This window comes from Lucilia sericata, unplaced genomic scaffold (assembly GCF_015586225.1).
Source record: "Lucilia sericata isolate MDLA Ls3-8-SP2 unplaced genomic scaffold, ASM1558622v1 Contig000584F_arrow, whole genome shotgun sequence".
NCBI lineage: Eukaryota > Metazoa > Arthropoda > Insecta > Diptera > Calliphoridae > Lucilia > Lucilia sericata.
In genome coordinates, this window is record NW_023994591.1 from 1 (window position 1) to 26,696 (window position 26,696).

The 26,696-nt window shown below is 30.5% G+C and overlaps 1 protein-coding gene across 1 annotated transcript in view; it reads right to left on the bottom strand.

Moving 5' to 3' along the window:
* Positions 1 to 2,164: 2,164 nt before the first annotated feature.
* The window catches only part of LOC119606431 (Golgi apparatus membrane protein tvp38-like), a 29,696-nt gene continuing 5,164 nt past the window's right edge, over positions 2,165 to 26,696 (bottom strand). Inside the window, 4 exon segments of the mRNA XM_037959946.1 lie at positions 2,165 to 2,376; positions 2,379 to 2,418; positions 6,082 to 6,243; positions 16,764 to 16,886. Of these exon segments, the coding sequence (XP_037815874.1) occupies positions 2,303 to 2,376; positions 2,379 to 2,418; positions 6,082 to 6,243; positions 16,764 to 16,886 (399 nt within the window). The 3' untranslated portion in view covers positions 2,165 to 2,302.

A 26,696-nucleotide genomic window follows, 5' to 3' on the forward strand; every position in this document is an offset into this window, starting at 1 on the left:
TTTAGAGTTTAAATGGTGCTTAATTTAAGTAGAAGGTTTCCGTAATTTCTAACTAAAATTTAAGAAATCTGCGAATCTTTCATTTTAAGATTTTGTACTTATTGCATTTATATATTTTATTTTAGCTAAATATTTCTTTTACTATATTTTCTAGTTTTTAAGTTATGAAATTTGTTTAAATAAATAATTTTAACTTTAGTGTATACACATATATCGAAATGAAAACTTACCTGTTCAGACCGCTGTTTTTGACACTTGAATGTTCTTTTGCGTAACATTTAATTTATTATGCTTCTAATAATCACTTTTATTATTTTCTAAAACAATTTTAATTAATTTGTATTATGGTTTTTATCACTGACCGTTTTGTTTGTCGATGGTTTTTTATTGTTTTGAAATTTTCGTATTTATTTGTTTTCTTGCATAGTTGTAAAATTAGTACTTTTTACACTAACTCAGGGATGTTCATTGTGATTTCAAGTTAATGTCAAAGATATTGAACAAATTGACTTGAAGGTTGCCAACCTTGCTTAAAATATTAATCAAGTTTTATATTATTCGTATAGTTTATAGTAGAAAACATAGTCTAGTTTATTTTTTATATAAGATCTAATCTATAGTCTAGTTCTAAACCTAAACCAGAACTGAACTAACTAGGATTGAACTAGTAATGAACTAGAACTAAACTAGAACTGAACTAAAACTGAACTAGAACTGAACTAAAACTGAACTAGAACTGAACTAGAACTGAACTAGAACTGAACTAGAACTGAACTAGAACTGAACTAGAACTGAACTAGAACTGAACTAGAACTGAACTAGAACTGAACTAGAACTGAACTAGAACTAAACTAAACTGAACTAGAACTAAACTAGAACTGAACTAGAACTGAACTAGAACTGAACTAGAACTGAACTAGAACTGAACTAGAACTGAACTAGAACTGAACTAGAACTGAACTAGAACTGAACTAGAACTGAACTAAAACTGAACTTGAACTTAACTAGTACTTAACTAAAACTATTCTAGAATTGAACTAGGGCTATAATCTAGTCTACGTTATAATCTATTATTTAGTCTATACTCTAGCCTAAAAGTCTAGTCTATAGTCCAGTGTAGTCTATGGTCTTGTATACATTATAGTCCATAGATTAGTTTATAGACTAGAATGTAGTCAACTCAATAGTCTAGTTTTTAATAGGTTATAGAATCTAGTTGATCGATTAACAGACGTTCAGTTAAGATAAATATCTGCTACAATTCCATTTCTTGTTATGTTTTTAATGTAAACATATTCTTAATGGAACATTTTCTCCTCTAGGTTATGTGTTTAAAACCTCCCCTGTGTGTCACCAAAACCGATGTGGACTTTACCATCAATATCTTGGATACCTTATTCAGTAAACATTATTGAAAGCACCACGAATTGGCGACAATATGATTTGAAATAAAAACAAAGATTTCATCAAATCATTACATTAAATATATAGTATATACTCTGTTTATTATACAATTTTTTTATATTAAAAAGTTAAGCTTAGATCAGAAAATAAAAAGCTATATAGATTTCTTAGTTTTATATATAATTTTTTAGATTTAAGGATATTCTTGTTTAGTTATTCATTTTTTTTTTTGAGTGTAAGATGTATGTGTGTGTGTGTGTGTTAAAGAGGCACAGCAGTTTTTTGTTTTAAATTGTTTTTCTTGTATATTTTTTTGTTTTCTAATTGGGATTTTAGACATTATGAGCTTTTTTACACTGTTTTTAGTAACAAAATAAATTGGAATAGAAATTAACAGATTTAGAATTTAAAAAAATTTTCTAACATTATGTATAAACAAAAATAAATGCCAAAATAACTTAACAAAAAACCAACACAAATATTTTTCTTTTAAAATCTAGAAAAATATTGTTAACAATTATTTTATTTTTTCTTTTTCACAATAAAACTAATCACTCAATTAACATTAAAAATAAATGTTAAAAGTATTAAATAATAATTAAATTTGTTATTTAAATAAATTATATACATTATGTTTATTTGCATAATTCATTAAATAACTTAATTTATTTATAAAGTGTTATCATTTTCTTTTTATTTGGTTTTATTTTGAAAGCCTTTTTAAAATAAACAAATTTTATTTTCTTTAAATAAATGCTCTTAAAAAAAACTTTCATATTAAAAAAAAAAGTTATTAATAAAAAATATATGTTTTCGTTTCATATCTTTTTGTTTTTAGTTTAGTATCATTTTATAAATATTTATAATTTAATAATAAAATTAAATTACTACAGTCTTGCTACACTTGTATATCGATTAATTTGCCATCGCTGCTTATGTCAGTAAGCAAAGTTTCCGATAATTCTTTGCGAGCTTTTGTACCACCCAAAACATCAAGGCAACGCCACAAATGACCTGCAATTACAAGGGAGAAAATGAAAACAAAATAAAAAATAATTGAATAAATTATTATTTTATTTGACATTTGTTGATACAGAGGATAAATCCAAGTTACAATGCAAAGAATAATAAGAAGTTGGACTATGACATTGTTTTACAACAATAACATTTCCTTCTCTTCACAGACGAGTTCTGTGTAAATTCAACACACTTGTGAGAACTTAATTCTCTCACAATACTTCAAAACTTTTTCGCGAAAATACCGGGATAATAGGACTTGAACGACGTCTTTTCACAAACACGTAACTATTTTTTAATTTTTTACACAATTTTATCGCATTTAACAATCCGAAATATTTTTATTTTTCACAAACTAAAAAAATATTTTTTTAATTTTTTTGACAATTAATTTTTGTGTTGAAATTAAAATTGACAAAACAAAGTTGTATATTTTGGTATTAAAAATGAAAAAATTATTTAAAATAAACTTATTTTTTTGCAAAAAAAGAGATTTTAAGTCCGAAAAATATATTTATTAAATGTTTACTGATTAGATGTGGGCAAAAGAAATAAAAAAATCTGCGAATGTAGAAATTTAAATATTATTTATTTTTCCTAAAATTTTTATGTACGATTTTATGCAAGTATGTATGTTTGGAAAGTGTGGTGAAAGTGGTTGGAGCTCCAATACTAATACAAAATTCTACCAATACATACTTAGAGTTAGGTACCGAATGACAACTCCTTTACGTACCAACTGACAAGCCCCAATTTCTTATTATTCTTTGTTACAATGGAAAAATTACAAATTAAAATTAAATATTAAAGCATATATTAGGGAGGAATGGAAAATAACGCAGAAACGAAAAAACGAGCAAAGGCGACTTGAAAACTACTCTACAGTGACGTTTATGCTGAAGTATAGTCTAGATTTTTAATCTGAACATAGACTATAGACTAGAATGTAGAATAGGCAATAGACTAGACTATAGACTAGACTATAGACTAGACTATAGACTAGACTATAGACTAAACTATAGACTAGACTATAGACTAGACTATAGACTAGACTATAGACTAGACTATAGACTAGACTTATGACTATAGACTAGACTATAGACTAGACTATAGACTAGACTATAGGCTAGACTATAGACTAGACTATAGACTAGACTATAGACTAGACTATAGACTAGACTATAGACTAGACTAGACTATAGACTAGACTATAGGCTAGACTATAGACTAGACTATAGACTAGACTATAGACTAGACTATAGACTAGACTATAGACTAGACTATAGACCTAGACTATAGACTAGACTATAGACTAGACTATAGACTAGACTATAGACTAGGACTACACTATAGACTAGACTATAGGCTAGACTATAGACTAGACTATAGACTAGACTATAGACTAGACTATAGACTAGACTATAGACTAGACTATAGACTAGACTATAGACTAGACTATAGACTAGACTATAGGACTAGACTATAGACTAGACTATAGGCTAGACTATAGACTAGACTATAGACTAGACTATAGACTAGACTATAGACTAGACTATAGACTAGACTAGACTATAGACTAGACTATAGGCTAGACTATAGACTAGACTATAGACTAGACTATAGACTAGACTATAGACTAGACTATAGACTAGACTATAGGCTAGACTATAGACTAGACTATAGACTAGACTATAGACTAGACTATAGACTAGACTATAGACTAACTAGACTATAGACTAGACTATAGGCTAGACTATAGACTAGACTATAGACTAGACTATAGACTAGACTATAGACTAGACTATAGACTAGACTATAGACTAGACTATAGACTAGACTAGAGACTAGACTATAGACTAGACTACACTATAGACTAGACTATAGACTAGACTATAGACTAGACTATAGACCTAGACTAACTATAGACTAGACTATAGACTAGACTATAGACTAGACTATAGACTAGACTATAGACTAGACTATAGACTAGACTATAGACTAGACTATAGACTAGACTATAGACTAGACTATAGACTAGACTATAGACTAGACTATAGACTAGACTATAGACTAGACTATAGACTAGACTATAGACTAGACTATAGACTAGACTATAGACTAGACTATAGACTAGACTATAGACTAGACTATAGACTAGACTATAGACTAGACTATAGACTAGACTATAGACTAGACTATAGACTAGACTATAGACTAGACTATAGACTAGACTATAGACTAGACTATAGACTAGACTATAGACTAGACTATAGACTAGACTATAGACTAGACTATAGACTAGACTATAGACTAGACTATAGACTAGACTATAGACTAGACTATAGACTAGACTATAGACTAGACTATAGACTAGACTATAGACTAGACTATAGACTAGACTATAGACTAGACTATAGACTAGACTATAGACTAGACTATAGACTAGACTATAGACTAGACTATAGACTAGACTATAGACTAGACTATAGACTAGACTATAGACTAGACTATAGACTAGACTAGACTATAGACTAGACTATAGACTAGACTATAGACTAGACTATAGACTAGACTATAGACTAGACTATAGACTAGACTATAGACTAGACTATAGACTAGACTATAGACTAGACTATAGACTATACTATAGACTAGACTATAGACTAGACTATAGACTAGACTATAGACTAGACTATAGACTAGACTATAGACTAGACTATAGACTAGACTATAGACTAGACTATAGACTAGACTATAGACTAGACTATAGACTAGACTATAGACTGACGATAGACTAGAACTATGACTAGACTGAACTAGAACTGAACTAGAACTGAACTAGACTGAACTAGAACTGAACTAGAACTGAACTAGAACTGAACTAGAACTGAACTAGAACTGAACTAGAACTGAACTAGAACAGAACTAGAACTGAACTAGATCAGAACTAGAACTAGAACTGAACTAGAACTGAACTAGAACTGAACTAGAACTGAACTAGAACTGAACTAGAACTGAACTAGAACTGAACTAGAACTGAACTAGAACTGAACTGAACTAGAACTGAACTAGAACTGAACTAGAACTGAACTAGAACTGAACTATAACTGAACTAGAACAGATCTAGAACTAAAATTAGTTGTTCTTCATAAAATATCAACCGGCATCACTGATCTGCAACTACAAATTGTAAACATACTTTTAGGCTGGGTAAAAATTATATGAAAAAAGTACTTATTTGGAATTTAAGTACCCAAAAAATCCCTCATTATAGAAAAAAATAAATTTGTTAATAAAAAAATCAAACAAATATCATTTACTTATCACAACATTATGTGTTTAATGTACGTATGAGTGTATAATTGAAACATTTGTGTTTATTCATAGATAGACTAACAATGTTTTTTATTGTTTGCTAAATAAAAAGAAGAAAAAATATTACTATGTTTTTTCCCCATTGTTAAATATATGACACATGTGCGCGCTAAATTGAGTACTTAATTTTTGTACTTGTTATTTTTCCATTTCAATACATTTGAAATAAATTAATGTACAAAAAAAAAAACTAACTACAGACAACTTAATTAATTATTTAAACAATATTATTATGTTGTGTAATTAGTAATATTAGTCACTAAAAAAAAAAAATACAACACTTACCTCAACACCAAAGCTAATATAACCCGTCACCGCAGTCCCATGATTATTAAGGACTTCATGCATTGACCTTAAAGTCGAGCCCAAATAAACATTAATCATTTGCGCTGGCAAAAGACCCAAAAATGTAGCAGTATGATAGACTTTTGAATTAATTGTACTGACCTGTAATTGAAGAAAAGAAAACAATAGAAAAGGAGACATGAATTCGATAACGAAATAAATGTTTAATGAAAGGGTTGATTGGGTAAAATTAACAATTGATTAAATATATTTAATTAATATTATTTTGAATTTTTAGGAAAAAAACAACAACTTAAACAATTAGACGTTTAAGGAAAGTTTGTGTGTGCTGCGGAGGAGTATTCCAAATAAACAAAAACAATTACAAAAAATAGCAAACGACAGGAAAACACCTTTTTGTTATTCCCATTGTCTGCATAAGGTAAATAAACGTTTCCTTGACTTATTAGTATTCGTAACGCAATATTATAATAAAAAAAATATTCGACAAAATAATTATAGTTGGTGTAAAGACCAATACGAATTGCAGATACACTACTTAACTAGAAACGAATAAGAACAGAACTAAAACTGAAGTAGAACAGTACTAGAACAGAGGTAGAACAGAACAGAACTAGAACAGAACAGAACAAGAAGAGAACTGGAACAGAACTGGAACAGAGGTAGAACAGAACGGAACTAGAACAGAACTAGAACAGTAGTAGAAAAGAGGTTGAACAGAACAGAACTAGAACAGTACTAGTACAGAGGTAGAACAGAACAGAACTAGAACAGAACCAGAACAGTACTAAAACAGAGGTAGAACAGAACAGAACTAGAACAGAACAAGAACAGAACTAGAACAGAGGTAGAACAGAACAGAACTAGAACAGAACAAGAACAGAACTAAAACAGAAATAGAACAGAACTAGAACAGAACTAGAACAGAACTAAAACAGAACTAAAACAGAACTAAAACAGAACTAGAACAGAACTATAAAAGAACTAGAACAGAACTAGAACAGAACCAGAATAGAACTAGAACAGAACTAGAACTAGAACAGAACTAGAACAGAACTAGAACAGAACTAGAACAGAACTAGAACAGAACTAGAACAGAACTAGTACAGAACTAGAACAGAACTAGTACAGAACTAGAACAGAACTAGAACAGAACTAGAACAGAACTATAACAGAACTAGAACAGAACTAGAACAGAACTATAACAGAACTATAACAGAACTAGAACAGAACTAGAACAGAACTAGAACAGAAATAGAACAGAACAAGAACAGAAATAGAACTAGAACAGAAATAGAACTAGAACAGAAGAAGAACAGAACTAGAACAGTACCAGAACAGTACTAGAACAGAGGTAGAACAGAACTAGAACAGAACTAGAACAGAAATAGAACAGAACAAGAACAGAAATAGAACTAGAACAGAACAGAACAAGAACAGAACTAGAACAGTACCAGAACAGTACTAGAACAGAACTAGAACAGAACTAGAACAGAACAGAACAAGAACAGAACTAGAACAGTACCAGAACAGTACTAGAACAGAGGTAGAACAGAACTAGAACAGAACTAGAACAGTACCAGAACAGTACTAGAACAGAGGTAGAACAGAACTAGAACAGAACTGGAACAGAACTAAAACAGAAATAGAACAGAACTAGAACAGAACTAAAACAGAACTAAAACAGAACTAAAACAGAACTAAACAGAACTAGAACAGAACTATAAAAGAACTAGAACAGAACTAGAACAGAACCAGAATAGAACTAGAACAGAACTAGAACAGAACTAGAACAGAACTAGAACAGAACTAGTACAGAACTAGAACAGAACTAGTACAGAACTAGAACAGAACTAGAACAGAACTAGAACAGAACTAGAACAGAACTAGAACAGAACTAGAACAGAACTAGAACAGAACTAGAACAGAACTAGAACAGAACTAGAACAGAACTAGAACAGAACTAGAACAGAACTAGAACAGAACTAGAACAGAACTAGAACAGAACTAGAACAGAACTAGAACAGAACTAGAACAGAAATAGAACTAGAACAGAACTAGAACAGAACAGAACAGAACAAAACAAGAACAGAACAAAACAAGAACAGAACTAGAACTGTACTAGAACAGAGGTAGAACAGAACTAGAACAGTACCAGAACAGTACTAGAACAGAGGTAGAACAGAACAGAACTAGAACAGAACAAGAACAGAACTGGAACAGAACTAAAACAGAAATAAAACAGAACTAGAACAGAACTAGAACAGAACTAAAACAGAACTAAAACAGAACTAGAACAGAACTATAAAAGAACTAGAACAGAACTAGAACAGAACCAGAATAGAACTAGAACTAGAACAGAACTAGAACAGAACTAGAACAGAACTAGAACAGAACTAGAACAGAACTAGAACAGAACTAGAACAGAACTAGAACAGAACTAGTACAGAACTAGAACAGAACTAGTACAGAACTAGAACAGAACTAGAACAGAACTAGAACAGAACTAGAACAGAACTAGAACAGAACTAGAACAGAACTAGAACAGAATTAGAACAGAACTAGAACAGAACTAGAACAGAACTAGAACAGAACTACAACAGAACTACAACAGAACTAGAACAGAACTAGAACAGAACTAGAACAGAACTAGAACAGAACTAGAACAGAACTAGAACAGAACTAGAACAGAACAGAACAGAACTAGAACAGAACAGAACTAGAACAGAACTGAACAGAACTAGGACAGAAATAGAACGGAACTAGAACAAGAACTAAACTAAATCGAAACTAGAACCGAACTACAACTAAACAAGATATCATCCAAAATTTCAACACATTTCTGTGTAGGGTGCAACAACTATAAAATTTTGAGAAATCATGTATTCATGTTGCGTTTAAATAGATTTTGATTGGAAACATATGAGAAAATATAATGTAGTTATCATAAATCGGTAAAAATTAGATGTATGAAAACTTAAATTAGAAAAAAATTCAATATGTTGAGTCATATCTTTGCAAAAAAGGAAGGCATTACTTCGTGTGTTTATAAATTTTATCTTTTCTTTTAAATATTGAACTCAAATATAAAATAAAGATAAAAAAATGTTTGTTAAATTTTAACAAACAAAATCGTTTAACACTAAAATTAACTTTAATAAATGTAAAATTTTTAATTTGAATTCAAAAAGCTTTTAATTTTTATTATTTTGGGGTTAAAAAACTCACCAAATTGGGCATTGTTTTGTGTTAACATAAAAATGTAAACAAATAACAGCTGTGTTGCCAATTAAATAGTAAACAAACATTTTTAAAATAAACATGAGACACTTGACAAGTCAAAAGTTTTTAATTGCAATTTTTTATTAAAATATAATTTATACTGTAATAAAACTTTATAAATATATTTAATTTTTGTTAAATTAACATAAATTTAATTAAATATTTTCAATAATTTTTCTATTAATGTGTGACACAATTGTTTTATATTGACTTTCGACTTCAGATATTTATGCTTTCAATTTATTTTTTTTTTTTTTATTTTCATGACCACAATAACCTCATATTTATGTGTTATTTTATAACATTTAAAAGCATCTAAATACGCGTATGACATATACAATTATTTATAAATTAAATTTGCTAAAAAAATATACATTTATAATGAAAACATTTGGGCTGATCACAGGTAAACTTCAACAAAACTAGATTCTCTTTCTTATTAAAAATGTTGCAAAGATTTTCTTAAGTTTATATTAAATAATTTGTTTTCTTTTATATATTTAGTTTTGACAAGTAAATATCGTCTATATCATCTGTCATCTCTGTACGACTGTGACATTCCTTACTTGAAGTTTTCTTTTTAACCTTAACCTTCACTTTTTTGTGGAAAAGCATAAATTTTATTGAAATAGAGATTGAGAAAAACGAACAAAACCCCAAAACAAAAACTATTTGCAAATAAATAGTCAAAGTGAAAAATCTAAATCAATATGTTTGACAGTTAGAGCAGCAAATAAAATTGAAAAATAATGGAAAAATTGCAAGGTAATTTTTGTAAAATAAACAAAAATGCATTGCAAACGAGTGAAATTTGTATTATTCAATATAAATAAATTAAAATAATATATACTTTTATAAACATACCGCACGTTTAAGGTAATAATTAACAAGTTTGAAATAAAATGGATACAAGTGGAACAAGTTTTAGAGTTTGTTTCGTTATATGTATATGATTTCATAATAACAACTAATTACTTTTTAAAAGCGTTAAATTATACAACTAAAGTATTAAATGAATTGAACATTTTTTGTGTGTATAGCAGGAAAGCAAAGTAACACGACATTTAAAGGGGAATTTTGGCAAAATGTTGTTAATTTTTTTTGGAGAATTAGAGTAATTAACATATTAAGTAAAAAATAGGGTAGATTTTTTGAATTTTATTGAATACATGCTGAACTAAAACTAGAACTGAACTAGAGCTGAACTAGAACTGAACCTAGAACTGAACTAGAACGAACTAATGAACTAGAACTGAACTAGAACTGAACTAGAACTGAACTAGAACTGAACTAGAACTGACTAGAACTGAACTAGAACTGAACTAGAACTGAACTAGAATGAACTAGAACTGAACTAGAAGAACTAAGAACTGAACTAGAACTGAACTAGAACTGAACTAGAACTTGAACTAGAACTGAACTAGAACTGAACTAGAACTGAACTAGAACTTAACAAGAACTTAACTAGAACTGAACTAGAGCTGAACCAGAAACTGAACTAGAACTAGAACTGAACTTGAACTGAACTAGAACTGAACTAGAGCTGAACTAGAACTGAACTAGAACTGAACTAGAACTGAACTAGAACTGAACTAGAACTGAACTAGAACTGAACTAGAACTAGAACTGAACTAGAACTGAACTAGAACTGAACTAGAACTGAACTAGAACTGAACTAGAACTGAACTAGAACTGAACTAGAACTGAACTAGAACTGAACTAGAACTGAACTAGAACTGAACTAGAACTGAACTAGAACTTAACCAGAACTTAACTAGAGCTGAACTAGAACTGAACTAGAACTAGAACTGAACTTGAACTGAACTAGAACTGAACTAGAGCTGAACTAGAACTGAACTAGAAGTGAAATAGAACTTAAATAGAACTGAACTAGAACTGAACTAGAACTGAACTAGAACTGAACTAGAACTGAACTAGAACTGAACTAGAACTGAACTAGAACTGAACTAGAACTGAACTAGAACTGACTAGAAGTGAACTAGAACTGAACTAGAACTTAACCAGAACTTAACTAGAACTGAACTAGAGCTAACTAGAACTGACTAGAACTAGAACTGAACTTGAACTGAACTAGAACTGAACTAGAGCTGAACTAGAACTGAACTAGAACTGAACTAGAACTTAAATAGAACTGAACTAGAACTGAACTAGAACTGAACTAGAACTGAACTAGAACTGAACTAGAACTGAACTAGAACTGAACTAGAACTGAACTAGAACTGAACTAGAACTGAACTAGAACTGAACTAGAACTGAACTAGAACTGAACTAGAACTGAACTAGAACTGAACTAGAACTGAACTAGAACTGAACTAGAACTGAACTAGAACTGAACTAGAACTGAACTAGAACTGAACTAGAACTGAACTAGAACTGAACTAGAACTGAACTAGAACTGAACTAGAACTGAACTAGAACTAGAACTGAACTAGAACTAGAACTAGAACTGAACTAGAACTGAACTAGAACTGAACTAGAACTGAACTAGAACTGAACTAGAACTGAACTATAACTGAACTATAACTGAACTATAACTGAACTATAACTGAACTAGAACTGAACTAGAACTGAACTAGAACTGAACTAGAACTGAACTAGAACTGAACTAGAACTGAACTAGAACTGAACTAGAACTGAACTAGAACTGAACTAGAACTGAACTAGAACTGAACTAGAACTGAACTAGAACTGAACTAGAACTGAACTAGAACTGAACTAGAACTGAACTAGAACTGAACTAGAACTGAACTAGAACAGAACTAGACCCGAACTAGAACTGAACTAGAAGTGGAACTGAATTAGAACTGAGCTAAAACTGAACTAGAAATGAACTTGAACTGAACTAGAAATGAACTAGAACTTAACTAAAAATAAAACTAAACTAAATTTAGGAACAATAATAGACCATATTTTGTCACACGAAAAGTAAACCCCCTAATAAATGCATACTTTAAAATTTAGTTGAAGTATGAAGGCCTATTATAAAAATACAGTTAAATACGAAAAATAAAAGAGAACAACAAAAATTTTGAAGTTTTTAAAACATGTTTGACAAATAAAATAAAAGTATATTAAAAGTATCATTCCTATATAGACGTTTAATTTTTATTATAAAAATTGTCACATTTCAGGTTTTTTTTGTATTAATATATAGTAGAGACAATGCACGAATTATTAATTTAAAACAATTAAATATAAATGCTTATTTTTTATGTGATTCACGCAAAAATATTTCAAAAAGAAATATATACAGTTATATACCTTAAATCCTATAATAAACACAATATTATAAGGTAAATAAACATAAATGTATACAGTAATATTATAATAAGACAAAAGTACAGAGATAAACAACCTTACCCGCTAAAAATATTAGTTACTTAAATTCCACTCTTTAAAGCATTAATAATGCAAAAAATTTACATTTCAAAATGCATATTTGACATCACTGTCAGAAGTCAAGAAATGATCAGCAGTGATGCCATACATATTTTATTTGAAATTTACTTGTATACGAAGTCTACTTATTATTTATACTATATTTAATTATATCACCTTTTTATACAAAAATAATCACTGCACATTTACTAAACTGCTTTAGTTAGCTCTACTCAGTTTTCATTATCGAGCTCAATAAACTGGAAATTTATATACGGTTTAGTAAAACAATTTATTTATTAAACAAATAACTATAAACGTTATTAATAAAATATTGTAGGCATAATTTTAATTTAAACCTCCAAGTGCTATTTATATTTACAAATCATTAAATAAATTGCCACACTTAAAAACAATTGTAAATGATACACTTTTAAAACAATTTAAATCATTTTTAATAAAATGTTCATAATTTTTGATTGGATGATTTCATTAAAAGGTTAAATGATATGGAAAGTATTGAGTTAGATCAGTGATGCTTACGTAATTGGAAATGTTTAAGTTTATAATTTCAGAATGCTTATACTTGCATTTGTTAAATACTTTAAAATGTTTTTTAACACTTTTTTTATTTATTCCGATTCTTTTCAAATCAGTTCTAGTTCAGTTCTAGTTCAGTTCTATTTCAGTTCTAGTTCAGTTCTATGTCAGTTCGTTAGTTCAGTTCTATTCAGTTCTATTTCAGTTCTAGTTCAGTTCCTAGTTCAGTTCTAGTTCAGTTCTAGTTCAGTTTTAGTTCAGTTCTAGTTCAGTTCTAGTCATTAGTTCAGTTCTAGTAGTCAGTTCTAGTTCAGTTCTAGTTCAGTTCTAGTTCAGGTTCTAGTTCAGTTCTAGTTCAGTTTCTAGTTCCGTTCTAGTTCAGTACTAGTTCAGTTCTAGTCAGTTCTAGTTCAGTTCTAGTTCAGTTTCAGTTCTAGTTCAGTTCTAGTTCAGTTCTAGTTCAGTTCTAGTTCAGTTCTAGTTTCAGTTCTAGTTCAGTTCTAGTCATTCTAGTTCAGTTCAGTTCAGTCTAGTTCAGTTCCTAGTTCAGTTCTAGTTCAGTTCCGAGCTTCAGTTCTAGTTCAGTTCTAGGTTCAGTTCTATTCATTTCAGTTCTAGTTCAGTTCTAGTTCTAGTTCTAGTTCAAGTTCTAGTTCAATTCTAGTTCAGATGTTCTTAGTTCAGTTCTAGTTCAGTTCAGTTCTAGTTCAGTTCTAGTTCAGTTCTAGTTCATTTCTAGTTCAGTTCTAGTTCAGTTTTAGTTCAGTTCTAGTTCAGTTCTAGTTCAGTTCTAGTTCAGTTCTAGTTCAGTTCTAGTTCAGTTCTAGTTCAGTTCTAGTTCAGTTCTAGTTCAGTTCTAGTTCAGTTCTAGTTCAGTTAGTTCTAGTTAGTTCTAGTTCAGTTCTAGTTCAGTTCTAGTTCAGTTCTAGTTTAATTCTAGTTCAGTTGTATTTTAGTTGTAGTTCTGTTCTAGTTCAGTTCTAGTTTAGTTCTAGTTCAGTTCTAGTTCAGTTCTAGTTCAGTTCTAGTTCAGTTCTAGTTCAGTTCTAGTTCAGTTCTAGTTCAGTTCTAGTTTAGTTCTAGTTTAGTTCTAGTTCAGTTCTAGTTCAGTTCTAGTTCAGTTCTAGTTCAGTTCTAGTTCAGTTCTAGTTCAGTTCTAGTTCAGTTTTCTAGTTCAGTTCTAGTTCAGTTCTAGTTCAGTTCTAGTTCAGTTCTAGTTCAGTTCTAGTTCAGTTCTAGTTCATTCTAGTTCTTTCAGTTCTAGTTCTGTTCTAGTTCAGTTCTAGTTCAGTTCTAGTTCAGTTCTAGTTCAGTTCTAGTTCAGTTCTAGTTCAGTTCTAGTTCAGTTCTAGTTCAGTTCTAGTTCAGTTCTAGTTCAGTTCTAGTTCAGTTCTAGTTCAGTTTAGTTCAGTTCTAGTTTCAGTTCTAGTTCAGTTCTAGTTCAGTTCTAGTTCAGTTCTAGTTCAGTTCTAGTTCAGTTTCTAGTTCAGTTCTAGTTCAGTTCTAGTTCAGTTCTAGTTCAGTTCTAGTTCAGTTCTAGTTCAGTTCTAGTTCAGTTCTAGTTCAGTTCTAGTTCAGTTCTAGTTCAGTTCTAGTTCAGTTCTAGTTCAGTTCTAGTTCAGTTCTAGTTCAGTTCTAGTTCAGTTCTAGTTCAGTTCTAGTTCAGTTCTAGTTCAGTTCTAGTTCAGTTCTAGTTCAGTTCTAGTTCAGTTCTAGTTCAGTTCTACTTCAGTTCTAGTTCAGTTCTAGTTCAGTTCTAGTTCAGTTCTAGTTCAGTTCTTGTTCTGTTCTAGTTCAGTTCTAGTTCAGTTCTAGTTCATTTCTAGTTCAGTTCTAGTTCAGTTCTAGTTCAGTTCTAGTTCAGTTCTAGTTCAGTTCTAGTTCAGTTCTAGTTCAGTTCTAGTTCAGTTCTAGTTCAGTTCTAGTTCAGTTCTAGTTCAGTTCTAGTTCAGTTCTAGTTCAGTTCTAGTTCAGTTCTAGTTCAGTTCTAGTTCAGTTCTAGTTCAGTTCTAGTTCAGTTCTAGTTCAGTTCTAGTTCAGTTCTAGTTCAGTTCTAGTTCAGTTCTAGTTCAGTTCTAGTTCAGTTCTAGTTCAGTTCTAGTTCAGTTCTAGTTCAGTTCTAGTTCAGTTCTAGTTCAGTTCTAGTTCAGTTCTAGTTCAGTTCTAGTTCAGTTCTCGTTCAGTTCTAGTTCAGTTCTAGTTCAGTTCTAGTTCAGTTCTAGTTCAGTTCTAGTTCTAGTTCAGTTCTAGTTCAGTTCTAGTTCAGTTCTAGTTCAGTTCTAGTTCAGTTCTAGTTCAGTTCTAGTTCAGTCTAGTTCAGTTCTAGTTCAGTTTTCTTATAAAAAAAGTGAGACAGAAAATTTTATTTTAAAACAGATATCTTATAGAAAAGGTAATGTCGTATAAACAAGAAGCAATACTTTTTGATGGAAAAAAAAGTTGTACAAAGAAATTCTTTGTAGGTCATATTTAAATTCGTTCTTTTTATTACTTTTTTCGAAATATAAAATAATATAAAAAATTTACAATATCCAATTATTTGTTTATGTATATGGTACATTTTATTTAAATAAATATAACTAACATTAGGGTGGTACATGATTTAAATAAAAATGATGAAGAATATTTTCGGAAGCAACTTTTATAAAATCACATCCTTCAGAAATCTTATACTACAGTAGTCTGATGACTTGAGTAAATAGTTTGGTCCATTTTTAATGGCTCAAAATGAGAGTAAATTGTTCAAATTTGGTTCATAAATACTTTTTTCTGTTTCAAAATGACAGCCTTTCGTATTGAAAATAATGCGAAAAGTAATGTCTACTGTGGCTAATGTGGACCACCTTATTACATGATGTCTCCCCTATGTGGTAAATAAAAAAAATAAATTTTTTGTGGGCTACCAGACAATAACATCAACAGCGTCAAAAGCAGCACAATTTCGGTCAAGCAAAAATACCAAACAGTCCAGACATTTCAAAAATTGTTGTTGTCAAACGTAAATATATAAATATGTATGTATATATACATATATGTATGTACACAAATGTGTTAGATGGCAGAATTTTGAAATACTAAAATATTTTTTTTTTTCAAATAAAATAATCTAAAAAGCCAAACAACGACAAAAAAATATAAACAAATACCACATTTATTTTATAACTTTTTAGAAGATTTTTTTATGTTTATATATTTTTGTTGTTAAATATCATTGAATTTTATTTGTTTTGGTTGAATTTTTTGTGTAAAAATATAACATAAATTAAAATCTTTATATTTATTAGTTTATATATAAAAATATTTAGTGTCTAAACCAGCAAACACAAATTAAATAATTTGCAAATTGAAAGATCTTTAGAACTTTAAGAAAGTTTGAATTAAAACATTCAAATCATTTATTTTTGCTGGGTAAAAATATTCAAATTATTTAAAAAACTTACCCCAAATATTGCATTTTGTATGCCAAATGGTATGGGCGTTAAACGAGTAAATAATACAACACGAAATGCTCTCGGTCCAGATATAACACGCAATATTGCGCGTCCAGTCTCATTTTAATTAATCTGTAAAATTGGAAAAAAAAAAAACATACAAAAATTAAGTAAATAAATAAATGATACGATAAATACAAAAACAGAACAAATTAATTGCACAAAATGTTTATTAAAATTTATTTAATTGTTTATAAGTGGTTTGACGGCATATGATTGGAGAGAAAAAATGGGTTTCATAAGACGTTATGGAACATACATATGTATATAGGGGATTTTTTAAAACTACATTTTAATGAACAAATATCATTCAAAATGATTAATTTAAAGCAAATTAAAAAACTATAGCAATGTACACTAGAACAAAACTAGAACTAACCTAGAACTGAACTAGAACTGTACTAGAACTGAACTACAACTGAACTAGTACTGGACTAGAACTAGAACTGAGTTAGAACTGAACTAGAACTAAACTAGAATAAAACTAGAACTAAACTAGAATTAAACTAGAACTGAACTAGAACTGAACTAGAACTGAACTAGAACTGAACTAAACTGAACTAGAACTGAACTAGAACTGAACTAGAACTGAACTAGAACTGAACTAGAACTGAACTAGAACTGAACTAGAACTGAACTAGAACTGAACTAGAACTGAACTAGAACTGAACTAGAACTGAACTAGAACTGAACTAGAACTGAACTAGAACTGAACTAGAACTGAACTAGAACTGAACTAGAACTGAACTAGAACTGAACTAGAACTGAACTGAACTGAAACTGAACTGAACTAGAACTGAACTGAACTAGAACTGAACTAGAACTGAACTAGAACTGAACTAGAACTGAACTAGAACTGAACTGAACTAGAACTGAACTAGAACTGAACTAGAACTGAACTAGAACTGAACTAGAACTGAACTAGAACTGAACTAGAACTGAACTAGAACTGAACTAGAACTGAAATGGAACTGAACTGAACTGAACTGAACTAGAACTGAACTGAACTAGAACTGAACTAGAACTGAACTAGAACTGAACTGAACTGAACTAGAACTAGAACTAGAACGAACTAGAACTGAACTAGAACTGAACTAGAACTGAACTAGAACTGAACTAGAACTGAACTAGAACTGAACTAGAACTGAACTAGAACTGAACTAGAACTGAACTAGAACTGAACTAGAACTGAACTAAACTGAACTAGAACTGAACTAGAACTGAACTAGAACTGAACTAGAACTAGAACTGAACTAGAACTGAAATAGAACTGAACTAGAACTGAACTAGAACTGAACTAGAACTGAACTAGAACTGAACTAGAACTGAACTAGAACTGAACTAGTACTGGACTAGAACTAGAACTGAACTAGTACTGAATTAGAACTGAACTAGAACTGAACTAGAACTGAACTAGAACTGAACTAGAACTGAACTAGAACTGAACTAGAACTGAACTAGAACTGAACTAGAACTGAACTAGAACTGAACTAGAACTGAACTAGAACTGAACTAGAACTGAACTAGAACTGAACTAGAACTGAACTAGAACTGAACTAGAACTGAACTAGAACTGAACTAGAACTGAACTAGAACTGAACTAGAACTGAACTAGAACTGAACTAGAACTGAACTAGAACTGAACTAGAACTGAACTAGAACTGAACTAGAACTGAACTAGAACTGAACTAGAACTGAACTAGAACTGAACTAGAACTGAACTAGAACTGAACTAGAACTGAACTAGAACTGAACTAGAACTGAACTAGAACTGAACTAGAACTGAACTAGAACTGAACTAAACTGAACTAGAACTGAACTAGAACTGAACTAGAACTGAACTAGAACTGAACTAGAACTGAACCAGAAATGTATTAGAACTGAACTAGAACTGAACTAGAACTGAACTAGAACTGAACTAGAACTGAACTAGAACTGAACTAGAACTGAACTAGAACTGAACTAGAACTGAACTAGAACTGAACTAGAACTGAACTAGAACTGAACTAGAACTGAACTAGAACTGAACTAGAACTGAACTAGAACTGAACTGAACTAGAACTGAACTAGAACTGAACTAGAACTGAACTAGAACTGAACTAGAACTGAACTAGAACTGAACTAGAACTGAACTAGAACTGAACTAGAACTGAACTAGAACTGAAATGGAACTGAACTAGAACTGAACTGAACTAGAACTGAACTGAACTAGAACTGAACTAGAACTGAACTAGAACTGAACTAGAACTGAACTAAACTGAACTAGAACTGAACTAGAACTAGAACTGAACTAGAACTGAACTAGAACTGAACTAGAACTGAACTAGAACTGAACTAGAACTGAACTAGAACTGAACTAGAACTGAACTAGAACTGAACTAGAACTGAACTAGAACTGAAATAGAACTGAACTAGAACTGAACTAGAACTGAACTAGAACTGAACTAGAACTGAACTAGAACTGAACTAGAACTGAACTAGTACTGGACTAGAACTAGAACTGAACTAGTACTGAATTAGAACTGAACTAGAACTGAACTAGAACTGAACTAGAACTGAACTAGAACTGAACTAGAACTGAACTAGAACTGAACTAGAACTGAACTAGAACTGAACTAGAACTGAACTGGAACTGAACTAGAACTGAACTAGAACTGAACTAGAACTGAACTAGAACTGAACTAGAACTGAACTAGAACTGAACTAGAACTGAACTAGAACTGAACTAGAACTGAACTAGAACTGAACTAGAACTGAACTAGAACTGAACTAGAACTGAACTAGAACTGAACTAGAACTGAACTAGAACTGAACTAGACTGACTAGAACTGAACTAGAACTGAACTAGAACTGAACTAGAATGAACTAGAACTGAACTAGAACTGAACTAGAACTGAACTAGAACTGAACTAGAAATGAACTAGAACTGAACTAGAACTGAACCAGAAATGTATTAGAACTGAACTAGAACTGAACTAGAACTGAACTAGAACTGAACTAGAACTGAACTAGAACTGAACTAGAACTGAACTAGAACTGAACTAGAACTGAACTAGAACTGAACTAGAACTGAACTAGAACTGAACTAGAAATGAACTAGAAACTGAACTAGAAATGAACTAGAACTGAACTAGAACAAAAATTCTTTAAGAAATTAGGGCTTTTTTGTAACACCCTTTTTAATAATTTGAATATTACGAGCAAACTATAACAATTGTTTTCAATCAGTAAAAAAAAATCTCATAATTAATGAAAAACATTCAATTGTATGGAAATTCGTTAAGTGTCGCTGAATATCAGACGTCAATTTCTTTATGTTTTTTTGTTTTTGTAGGAATAAATAAATAAAGAAGAAATTTAATTGCTTCAGTAGAACAAATAAACTATATTAAGATGAGTAAAAACAAAAAAAAAAAGCAAATTTAAATTACGTATTTATATTAAACAGTGCAGAGAAAAGGTTTTAAAAGAAAGAATATTGAAAAGATTTTGAAAATATTTAAAAAAAACTTCGCATTAATTCACAATATTTGAAAACGCATATTTGGTATCACTGAAAGCATTTGCTAGTGATGCCAATTATTATATTTAGCAGTGATGCCAAGTATGTGAAGATTTATATAAAATCTTTTTCTGTTAAAAAAGTCTCAAATCCCTTTTTTAATAAAAAATGTAATACCTTTCATCACAAATATTTCAATTTCTTTTTAATTGCTTTTAGCTCTTTGCCACCTTACCGAAAACATTTATACAAACTTGTAATTATTTATACACAAAATTATTATTTCAAATCACATTTCTTCATAGTAATTAACAATTTAGCATTGAACTTGGCACAAATGTCAAACTATATTGTCGGGTAAAAGAAATTATAAACAAAACACACAAAACGTTCAGTAACATTAAAATTTGCCTTATCATCAACAAGTACTGGTATACAAAATAAATCGTAAAATAAAACAATAAATATGTATGCTATAAAATTTGCTACTTATAATGGCAGAGTTAATAATTTAACACAATCAACAACGAATTTGTAGTTTACTAAATATAGCTAACGGTATTGAATTTCATGTTCAGTTAGTGATCATATTTTAAATAGAAAAGTTCTTCAGTTTGGGATCATCATTTCCACACTAAAGTTGTTCAGTTTATGATAAAATTATCATCATTTTGAAGGAAAAGTTGCTCATCGATAACTTTTGTTTAGACAAGTTGCTCATCGATAACTTTTATTTAGACAGTTGCTCTACGACAACTTTTCTTCAGAAAACGTTTCTTTAGAAAAGTTTCTCTACGACAACTTTTCTTTAGAAAAGTTGCTCAACGACAACTTTCTTTAGAAAAGTTGCTCTACGACAACTTTTCTTTAGAAAAGTTGCTCTACGACAACTTTTCTTTAGAAAAGTTGCTCTACGACAACTTTTCTTTAGAAAAGTTGCTCTACGACAACTTTTCTTTAGAAAAGTTGCTCTACGACAACTTTTCTTTAGAAAAGTTGCTCTACGACAACTTTTCTTTAGAAAAGTTGCTCTACGACAACTTTTCTTTAGAAAAGTTTCTCTACGACAACTTTTCTTTAGAAAAGTTGCTCTACGACAACTTTTCTTTAGAAAAGTTGCTCTACGACAACTTTTCTTTAGAAAAGTTGCTCTACGACAACTTTTCTTTAGAAAAGTTGCTCTACGACAACTTTTCTTTAGAAAAGTTGCTCTACGACAACTTTTCTTTAGAGAAGTTGCTATACGATAACATTTCTTTAGAAAAATTGCTCTACGACAACTTTTCTATAGAAAAGTTGCTCTACAACAAATGTTCTTTAGAAAAGTTGTTCTACGACAATTTTTCTTAAGAAAAGTTGCTCCACGACAACTTCTCTTTAGAAAAGTTTCTCTACAACAACTTTTCTTGAGAAAAGTTGCTCTGCGACAACTTTTCTTTAGAAAAGTTTCTCTACTACAACTTTTCTTTAGAAAAGCTCTATGATAACTCTTCTTTAGAAAAGTTACTCTACGACAACTTTTCTTTGCTCTGCGACAACTTTTCTTTAGAAAAGTTTCTCTACAACAACTTTTTTTTAGAAAAGTTGCTCTACGAACACTTTTCTTTGGAAAAGTTGCTCTATGATAACTTCTCTTCAGAAAAGTTGCTCTATGATAATTTTTCTTTAGAAAAGTTGCTCTATGATAACTTTTCTTTAGAAAAGTTGCTCTATGAAAACTTTTCTTTACAAAAGTTGCTCTATGATAACTTTTCTTTAGAAAAGTTGCTCTACGACAACTTTTCTTTAGAAAAAGTTGCTCTACGAAAACTTTTCTTTAGAAAAGTTGCTCTACGACAACTTTTCTTTAGAAAAGTTGCTCTACGACAACTTTTCTTTAGAAAAGTTGCTCTACGACAACTTTTCTTTAGAAAAGTTGCTCTACGACAACTTTTCTTTAGAAAGTTGCTCTACGACAACTTTTCTTTAGAAAAGTTGCTCTACGACAACTTTTCTTTAGAAAAGTTGCTCTACGACAACTTTTCTTTAGAAAAGTTGCTCTACGACAACTTTTCTTTAGAAAAGTTGCTCTACGACAACTTTTCTTTAGAAAAGTTGCTCTACGACAACTTTTCTTTAGAAAAGTTGCTCTACGACAACTTTTCTTTAGAAAAGTTGCTCTACGACAACTTTTCTTTAGAAAAGTTGCTCTACGACAACTTTTCTTTAGAAAAGTTGCTCTACGACAACTTTTCTTAGAAAAGTTGCTCTACGACAACTTTTCTTTAGAAAAGTTGCTCTACGAAAACTTTTCTTTAGAAAAGTTGCTCTACGACAACTTTTTTTAGAAAAGTTGCTCTACGACAACTTTTCTTTAGAAAAGTTGCTCTACGACAACTTTTCTTTAGAAAAGTTGCTCTGCGACAACATTTCTTTAGAAAAGTTTCTCTACTACAACTTTTCTTTAGAAAAGTTTCTCTACTACAACTTTTCTTTAGAAAAGTTTCTCTACTACAACTCTACGACAACTTTTCTTTAGAAAAGTTGCTCTGCTCTCTGCTCTCTATGTTAACTATGTTAACTACGACAATTTTCCTTTGGAAGAGTTGTTCTACGACAACTTTTCTTTAGAAAAGTTGTTCTACGATAGCTTTTCTTTAGAAAAGTTGCTCTACGACAACTTTTCTTTAGAAAAGTGGCTCATCGACAATTTTTTTTTTTTTGAATATTGGTAGAAATTTTTTTAGTTTGTTATCAGCAACAACAATGATAATTTAATGGCCGCAGAAAATTAAGAATGCAATACAGCATTTTCTTATAAAAAAAATACTTTAAATGTCATAAACTAAAGAATTGGACACGATTTGAAAATAAAGCAAAACGTGTTGAAAAAATATTATCTTAAAGTTAAAAAAGAGGCCATAGAACAGACAAAAACCTTGAAATTTTTAATATTTTACTTATATAGGTCACGAGTCAATTAATCTGTGGCTTTGAGGGGAAAAACATGAAAAAAAGGGGAATGTTTTTTTTGGAAAATTTTTTACAGTTTTCTAAATTGACTTGAAAACAAAGAAGAGAAGCGTAATTGATAGTAGTGACGACAATGATTATGATGTTGTGTAAATTTGTGTGTCCAATTGAAAACACATGCATACAATAAATACCCCCTATATTTTAAATTTTTTATTAGCTTAAGGGTAATTGCAAGCAGTAGCAATAATAGTTGTCTGTCTTTATGGTTCTTCAACTGACGGACGATGTGCATACTTTTATAAACATAGTCTTCTTGACTTATTTGTTATTTTTCCAAATGTCTGTCAAATTGCCTTTAGGTAACATCATGTAGTTTTTGCATTGTAATACAGTATTGGAGATATAAATAGCAGTGAATCTTCATGTGTAAAAAGTCAAATACATATTTCTAATATAAACAAAATGAGTGTAATATCTTGTTGAAAATGTGGCATCTCTAAAACTATTTTGACGTAAATTAGTGATGCCTATAAAGCTTTTTTCTCCTTTAATGTCTCTTCTACTTAATTACCCACAATTGTTAACCATTCCGAGGTAAGTGGAAATTCTGTCATATTCCTTTCAAACTAGTCTCCCTACCTATTTATTTACGTCCCACTGTGAGCATGCTTTTTAAACAACTTAAATAAATAATTAGTTAGAAGGACGTGAGGGAACAAGAGTCGACAACAAGTATGACGTAAAATACGCAAAACTTTTACTGACAATATCTTGACAGTTGTAAAAAATGTCATCGTATTTGTGCAACTGTTAGAAATGTTATATTATTTTTGTTTACTATACAATAAAAAAGCTAAAAAAAGAAACAGAAAATGTTCATATTAATTCATAAAAAATTCATTGAGCCAAGTGAAAACACCCACCCTCTCATATTCATACGAATTGAACATAAAAGATTTTGTTGTTTTAAACTTACATGTGTCAATTTTAAACTGACAATCAATGAAGGTCATTAATAAAGACCAACCTTTTTTTGTTAGAATTTGAATACAAAAGTACAAAGAAATGAAGAGGTCAATCAATATTGAAAGCAACCGGTAGAGAGGTTGTTAAGGTTATTTTGATAGGATGTCAGCGGAAAATAAAGGCTAAAAGATATAAATTCTTTGACAAAGACATAGGAAGTTAACTCAAGGATATTTTTTTTGAGGGGAAGTTTTTCAAGAGTATCTTTTTAAATGAAAGTTGTCGTGGGGTAAAGAAAGTTTTCGTTGAGCAACTTTTCTAAAGAAAAGTTGTCGTAGAGCAACTTTTCTAAAGAAAAGTTGTCGTAGAGCAAATTTTCTAAAGAAATGTCGTCGTATAGCAACTTTTCTAAAGAAAAGTTGTCATAGAGCAACTTTTTTAAAGAAAAGTTGTCGTAGAGCAACTTTTCTAATGAAAAGTTATCGTAGAGCAACTTTTCTAAAGAAAAGTTGTCGTAGAGCAACATTTATAAAGAAATGTTGCCGTAGAGCAACTTTTCTAAAGAAAAGTTGTTGTAGAGCAACTTTTCTAAAGAAAAGTTGTTGTAGAGCAACTTTTATAAAAAAAGTTGTTGTAGAGCAACTTTTCTAAAGAAAAGTTGTCGTAGAGCAACTTTTCTAAAGAAAAGTTGTCGTAGAGCAACTTTTCTAAAGAAAAGTTGTCGTAGAGCAACTTTTCTAAAGAAAAGTTGTCGTAGAGCAACTTTTCTAAAGAAAAGTTGTCGTAGAGCAACTTTTCTAAAGAAAAGTTGTCGTAGAGCAACTTTTCTTAAGAAAAGTTGTCGTAGAGCAACTTTTCTAAAGAAAAGTTGTCGTAGAGCAACTTTTCTAAAGAAAAGTTGTCGTAGAGCAACTTTTCTAAAGAAAAGTTGTCGTAAAGCAACTTTTCTAAAGAAAAGTTGTCGTAAAGCAACTTTTCTAAAGAAAAGTTGTCGTAAAGCAACTTTTCTGAAGAAAAGTTGTCGTAGAGCAGCTTTTCTAAAGAAAAGTTGTCGTAGAGCAACTTTTCTAAAGAAAGTTGTCGTAGAGCAACTTTTCTAAAGAAAAGTTGTCGTAGAGCAACTTTTCTAAAGAAAAGTTATCGTAGAGCAACTTTTCTAAAGAAAAGTTGTCGTAGAGCAACTTTTCTAAAGAAAAGTTGTCGTAGAGCAACTTTTCTAAAGAAAAGTTGTCGTAGAGCAACTTTTCTAAAGAAAAGTTGTCGTAGAGCAACTTTTCTAAAGAAAAGTTGTCGTAGAGCAACTTTTCTAAAGAAAAGTTGTCGTAGAGCAACTTTTCTAAAGAAAAGTTGTCGAAGAGCAACTTTTCTAAAGAAAAGTTGTCGTAGAGCAACTTTTCTAAAGAAAAGTTGTCGTAGAGCAACTTTTCTAAAGAAAAGTTGTCGTAGAGCAACTTTTCTAAAGAAAAGTTGTCGTAGAGCAACTTTTCTAAAGAAAAGTTGTCGTAGAGCAACTTTTCTAAAGAAAAGTTGTCGTAGAGCAACTTTTCTAAAGAAAAGTTGTCGTAGAGCAACTTTTCTAAAGAAAAGTTGTCGTAGAGCAACTTTTCTAAAGAAAAGTTGTCGTAGAGCAACTTTTCTAAAGAAAAGTTGTCGTAGAGCAACTTTTCTAAAGAAAAGTTGTCGTAGAGCAACTTTTCTAAAGAAAAGTTGTCGTAGAGCAATTTTTTTAAAGAAAAGTTGTTGTAGAGCAATTTTTTTAAAGAAAAGTTGTTGTAGAGCAACTTTTCTAAAGAAAAGTTGTCGTAGAGCAACCTTTCTAAAGAAAAGTTGTCGTAGAGCAACTTATCTAAAGAAAAGTTGTTGTAGAGCAACTTTTCTAAAGAAAAGTTGTCGTAGAGCAACCTTTCTAAAGAAAAGTTGTCGTAGAGCAACTTATCTAAAGAAAAGTTGTCGTAGAGCAACCTTTCTAAAGAAAAGTTGTCGTAGAGCAACCTTTCTAAAGAAAAGTTGTCGTAGAGCAACTTTCCTAAAGAAAAGTTGTCGTAGAGCAACTTTCCTAAAGAAAAGTTGTCGTAGAGCAACTTTTCTAAAGAAAAGTTGTCGTAGAGCAACTTTTCTAAAGAAAAGTTGTCGTAGAGCAACTTTTCTAAAGAAAAGTTGTCGTAGAGCAACTTTTCTAAAGAAAAGTTGTCGTAGAGCAACTTTTCTAAAGAAAAGTTGTCGTAGAGCAACTTTTCTAAAGAAAAGTTGTCGTAGAGCAACTTTTCTAAAGAAAAGTTGTCGTAGAGCAACTTTTCTAAAGAAAAGTTGTCGTAGAGCAACTTTTCTAAAGAAAATTTGTCGTAGAGCAACTTTTCTAAAGAAAAGTTGTCGTAGAGCAACTTTTCTAAAGAAAAGTTGTCGTAGAGCAACTTTTCTAAAGAAAATTTGTCGTAGAGCAATTTTTTTAAAGAAAAGTT